General features: G+C 48.0%; 1 protein-coding gene across 1 annotated transcript; it reads left to right on the forward strand.

The window, feature by feature from the left end:
* The first annotated feature begins 219 nt into the window (after positions 1 to 219).
* Positions 220 to 5444, forward strand: LOC110983373 (homeobox protein Nkx-2.5-like). The gene is made up of 2 exons (XM_022242589.2): positions 220 to 1902; positions 3052 to 5444. Exons 1-2 carry the CDS (start codon positions 1431 to 1433, stop codon positions 3726 to 3728), a joined length of 1149 nt encoding a protein of 382 aa, XP_022098281.2. The 5' UTR covers positions 220 to 1430; the 3' UTR covers positions 3729 to 5444.
* Positions 5445 to 5936: the final 492 nt, after the last annotated feature.

Here is a 5936-nt window from a genome sequence, read left to right on the forward strand (position 1 = left end):
CCTTTTACGGCGGAATTGGTGTCGATTTTTGTCCTCTTTCAAACACCGCGTGTTTCGCTTTAAGAGTGGCTCACAATGGCAGGCAGCAGGCCGCAGTCCCAACCTCGCCAGTTTGGTGGGGACGAGTCGAATAAATAACGAAATTCCTCCAAACAATGCCATTAATAGCCGCATAATCGATGCCGAGACATGCCAGCCAGTCGCGGAAGTTTACCCCGGCGAGGAAGTCCAGCTGCCAAACCCGGGGAAGAGATATGGGGTCCGCGATGGCCCGGTTTGAACCCCGGCCATTGGACCAATTAGCGACGGTGAGAGAAAAAAAAAGTCCTGTGAAGAACTACTACAAGCTATATCACAGGCTGGTTGTCCCTCCTTCAACCCCCCCCCCTCCTCCCGCCACTAAACCTCATTTACTATTTTTGCTTTCTCTTTCGTTGGGTGATGGTTTGTCGTCTTCTAAAAGCAAACAGAGAGTGAGCTAGTGGTGAAGAGACTGGAGGCGTCGGTGTCGCATCCAGTGTGTAGTCTAGCGCGAACTTGGCGAGGACAATTTGTGTCACTCAGACGCGCCCCGGCGTAGCCTTAAAAATGTACCCCGAGGCCGAACGTCTCTCTCTCTCTAGCTGCCCCTAATCAGCACCCAGGCTCGCGTCGTTTTTCTGCCCTAACAAGTGTCAGGCCCTTTTTTATTTTGTCGTCGGTGTCCGCTGCCGTTTCTTTTACCACCGGCCCCGGAGTCCATCAGCCAAGAGCGCAAGGAGCGTAAATGTTGACGCTGCCCTCCCCGTGCCCTCTGATGGATCGTCCGCCCCTGAACGGCCAGCCCACCAAGCAAGATCAGCGGAGGAGAAAATGCGATCAGACGAGGAGCAGAAATCACCGGGACCGTCACGATCTTTCTCCTTCCCTCCCCCCATCAATATTTTCCTGATCGAGTCATTAGCACAATTGGCGCTCTTGTCGGAGCTGGTTTGGCAGCCAGTGTTAAGCCCGGTCTAAACATTTACTTACGTTAAGTAAATGAACGGCCGTTACAGCTAAACAATATTGACAGTGAATGGCTCCACGCTAAGTGCGGCGATACAGAGCCTAATTGATTGAATAGTCTGCTCTGTCATCGCCGGTTCTTTCACGGCACTTGCGGCCAATCACCTCGCTCCTTAACTCAACATACGGGGGGGACGAGAGAGCTGTAAGACACTTGACTGAAGACACACTGGAGGAGACCCCCGTCCCCCATAAGACGATCAGTCACCCCAAGCCCTCCCCTTGATGGTCCCGCCCAGGCTTCATGTCATCTATAACAGCCATCGCCAGAGCTCTGGATACTATCCAACCGCTATAATGGCCAGTTGATAAGAGAAGTCGAACTCCCGAAAAGAAACAAGATAGGGGATCGGGGATACTGGGGGAAAATTGAGACTCCAGAAATGTTGACGCGGAAATGTGGAGCATTTACTCTGCCAGAGACAATGCAGGAGACCGGGACTATGTCGGGATACCACGGCTACCCTCAGTCGATGGGCTACCACTCTTCAACAACCCCCACCACTTCCCCGGCCGCTTCCACCACCCCCTTCTCTGTCAAAGACATTCTATGCCTGGCCGCGGCCCAGCAGCACCAGCACCACCACCACCACCACTCCCGGCACCAGCCCGTGCCTCAAGCCCCGGCCATGCAAGGCTATCAGGACCACAGTTTGTTTCCCATGACAGACGAGGCCTTCCTGGTGGACACCGCCGCCTTCCCCTGCGACATGTCGGCCGCCTCCTGCGCCGTCAGCTCCCCGGACGAGGCTAGGTCGTCCTGCTCGTACCCCTCCGCCATGGGCTTCGCAGAGGTTGCTCCCTCTTCCACATCACCTCTTGATCAGAAACTTCCAATTCTTCAATCCCATCAAAGTGAGTATGACATTTAAAACCAGGCTTTTATTACCCTGTTACTGGTATTAGCACAGTAGCACTCCTGTTTGCGTGTAGCACTCGAAGACTGATACTCAGTCCAATTACGGGCTACTTTCGCAGCTGTTTGGAACAAGTGTAAAGTGACGTTTCACGGCACTGAAGTGTCCAAGTGGTGAACAATTCACAAGCTGTATCTGGGACAGAAAACACTTGCCGGCTAATAATACCGCCCTCCAATAATAATTCCCTTGCCGGTTGCCGACTGCCAACCTGTAGTGAGCAATATTTACTCACCCGCTGTATGGCCGCTTGGCGTTCAAGTGGGAGACGGGTTGAAGAGAGTTGTTGAAGATTGATAAATAAATACAGGGGAAGTTGAAAAATGTGCACGTTCATGCGTGCGTGTGCGTATGAAGTGGCTCGAGCTTTATGGGTGGTACAAAATCAACCGGTTAAGAACTCGATTCGACACCCTCTTAACTTGGTTGTCTCTCGAGTGGAAGTTAATTATTCATTCAATTTACAGGTAGTCCATTCTCTGTCTTTGGACCAAGTCCGTGCTTCAGGCTTACGCCACGTAAACCCAACTTCATCTCTTATTTTGAGAGAACCTGTCCATTTGCTCGGTGTCACTCAGCAAAGCTTCTCGTATCACGTTTTGCTGGTCGTGCATTTCAACACAATCCTTTTGAAGGCATGAAACCCGCATTTCAACATGTGGATGATGTTTCTGAAAGAACGAACCGTAGCATTATTTCTGCTTTTTCTCCTCGATTGCGTTTTTTTCCTCTTTTCCTATAGTATTTGTTTCAGTTTCTGTCGGTTACTTCGCCGAATTTCACGGCAGATTTGGGTTTCCAAAGTTCATGCACTTTGTACAAGTTAATGCAGGGTTACATTGTAGAAAACTAGAAAGGACTGACCGTTAGCTGCGAATAAGTCTTTGATCTTCTGGAGTTTTTATCCCTCCTAACAACCTGAGGCTTATTTACAATGCTGTTTTTAAGGATATTTTACCTATATGTTTCAAGTTCTGGAAACACTGATTTTCCATAATCGGTACCCACTATTTGGATGGCCTTAATGTCTATTCCTTAATCGGTATTTGAGATGTGAACCTTGAAGTTTCTGTGCTCCTGTTGGCAGCTATTTCTTGTCAGGAGATTTGCCGATCTGTAGATACGAAAAGACCAACGAATCATCATCACCACCCCCAGCTTGGAGGGGGCGGAGCGATGGGAGGCGACAAGCAGCCCAGCAAGACTCGCCAGCGGCGCAAGCCCCGGGTCCTCTTCTCTCAAGCCCAGGTCTATGAGTTGGAGCGACGCTTCAAGCAGCAGCGCTACCTGTCGGCCCCCGAGCGAGACCAGCTAGCCACCCTGCTCAAGCTCACCCCGAACCAGGTCAAGATCTGGTTTCAGAACCGGCGCTACAAGAGCAAGAGGCAGCGCCAGGACAAGAGCCTGGAGCTGGCCGCCGGGGGACACCACCCCCACCACCAGCAATTCCCACCCCGACGGGTAGCCGTGCCCGTGCTGGTCCGGGACGGCAAGCCGTGCCTCGGCAGCTTGGGGGCCGCCGCCTCCACGCCACACTCGGCACCTCCCCCGCCTCCACCGCCGCCGCCGCCCCCTCCTTATGGTTACACGGCCTGCGGCGGCTACAGCTCCGCAGGCGCGGGGAGCTCAGTCAGCTCAACGGGACGATTCGTCAACTCGTGCTCGTACACGGGCGGATTACCTACGGGAGGAGCGAGTTCGCACAGCAACGGTGTAGGCGTTTATTCCCAACCCACCATACAGCAAGCAGTGAGGACATGGTGAAATTCAGACTGATATCTAAAAAAAAATCTATGACTAATAAATCATGTGGTGGACGTCAAGACACTATCCTAACAACAGAAATGAGCCACTTACGTTGTTTCTTTATGGACGTGTTCAAACTTGTTCATAGCACATTATAATTCAAGGCGCAGAACAGAATTATATTTTCTATTCTTTTCTGTCATTATATTTAAAAATTTAACCAACTGAGCCTTTGAACATAGGTTTTCTCCTTATATTGAGACAAATTCCTCGGTCAGAGAACGGCCTCTGATAATGCTTGACCCTCAGAAGGAGAGGCCAACATGTGGTTTCGTGGGCATGCAGATAAATGAACTGTGATTCCTGAGATACGATGTTACCTGTACACCCTTGCCCTCGAAAACACACACTTCTGAAACAATGAAGGCTGAATTTGGATAGTCACGGGACTAGATTTTCGTAAAATTGGCAATGCTTTTTTTTTTCAAAACAAGAGCCTTGTTTCGACAGTTATTCTTCACATAAATACAGTATTTCGAGGGGGATACAAACAAATTTTACCAGCTCCCCATGTCCAATCATCCAAGTACATGTAAAATCAAACCTGTTCAAGTCCCTAGGTCACGTGATCCCTCTCCTATCCAATCAAAGAACATCAGTAGTCCAGCTCTCAGCTGGGTGACCAATCGAAACTGGATTTTACAACAAAATCAACGAATGTCACCTGCTGAACTGATCTTGATAATAAAGGGCGCGTGGCTGGCTGTCATATAGAGTTAGAGAAAATTTGGATTTCACAGTATCGGTAATGCTAATTCCACGGCTTATTTTCTTAAACGGATGCAAGGAATCTATCTTGTATCAGTCTGCAGGGTCTACTGCATATTTTCGAGTATTTCTTTCTGTTTTTACCCATACACTTAGTAACTCCTAGGAAGAGGGACTTGTCCAGGCTAAGGAAGACAGAGGAGAAAGAGGGTGAGTGTCTGTATGTATGTTTCTTCTGGAAATGAAAAGCCTACAGACGACTACCTTTTGTGGAGTGAATTCAAAAGTAACTAGTTGGGGGAAAGGTTGCAGGTGATTTGTGGAGAAACTATTTCAAATTATAACTGGCAACATTTTTTATAAATTGGTTCACTGCTGTTTCAAAGGGTAAAGACACTGCCTCTCTGTCTTTGTTATGGCTTCGTGTAACAGATAACTTCGTGTAAAGGCTTAAAGTCGACAACGTAAGCAATAGTTTTCGTAGTCGGTGGACTTAATTCAGTTTGACCAACATTGTGGATGATCTTAATACGGGCTATTCACCATAGTGCGCCTCCAAGAGTTTGCAACGCATTGGCCAATCACAAAGTGCGAAATATGCCGACCATTTCCAAACGTGCATTGGGTCGACAGATTGGCCAGTGCGTCGCAAACTCTTGGAGGCGCACTATTGTGAAACGCCTGTATTCAGTCTGAGTGGTATGATAGGCAGAGTCACTCTCCTTTCAATAAATATGTGGCGCATATATGTCGGTACACTTTTTTAAAGGATGATTGATTATTGTGTCTGCAATGGCTATTATTTTATGCACAAGCATTCCTGTAAAAATAGAATGATTTCACATTTACCTGAGAAATCCCACTAACAGAATGTACAAAGATTTCAAGTAATATTATAACAGTATTATTTTACCTTGTGAAGATTGCGCTGAACATTCGTTACATTAAAAACGATGTCAGAATGAAGGGATTAGTTTCAACAAGTGGTATATCATTTAATGAGGTCTGGTTAAATCGCCCAATCGGGATGACATATTATGCGATGGAGATAGGGACTTACCTGTATTGACTGAAAATTATCCCGCAGGTTTTGAAAAATAAAGTATCGGGGTATATCGAAAAGGTGGTGCATGTGACGTCCAAGAACCAGCGAATACAAGAATAAGGGTGCACCTGTAAAGATCACCTGTCTTGGTCACAGTAAAACAATGCACGCGGCAGTGCCTACGGCTAGAGTCCCCTGAATGAGCGCCAATCAGCATAGGCCTACAGAGGTGTGTATTATCATGTGCAAAGCGATAAGAGAGGGTCGGTATGGGTTGTTTTCTTACACGGCAAAAAAAATTGAACTAAAGAAGGAATTCCTCAAATCAATATGTGTTTGCTTCCTATGAAATCGCGTCGGCATGAGCTGTCGTTCTCGAATGGGGCACGGGTGCAAGTCGGTTGCAATTGGAG

The sequence above is a fragment of the Acanthaster planci genome, linkage group LG13 (genome assembly GCF_054643075.1).
Source record: "Acanthaster planci isolate LZ-2023a linkage group LG13, COTS_SCS, whole genome shotgun sequence".
NCBI classification, from domain to species: Eukaryota; Metazoa; Echinodermata; class Asteroidea; order Valvatida; family Acanthasteridae; genus Acanthaster; species Acanthaster planci.

What these genes read in the sequence shown, in the direction of transcription:
- LOC110983373 (XM_022242589.2), top strand. Translation starts at nt 1,431, where the DNA reads ATGTTGACGCGGAAATGTGGAGCATTTACTCTGCCAGAGACAATGCAG. An exon ending in AATTCTTCAATCCCATCAAA is followed by an intron (nt 1,903 to 3,051) that starts GTGAGTATGACA and finishes TCCTGTTGGCAG; the next exon opens with CTATTTCTTGTCAGGAGATT.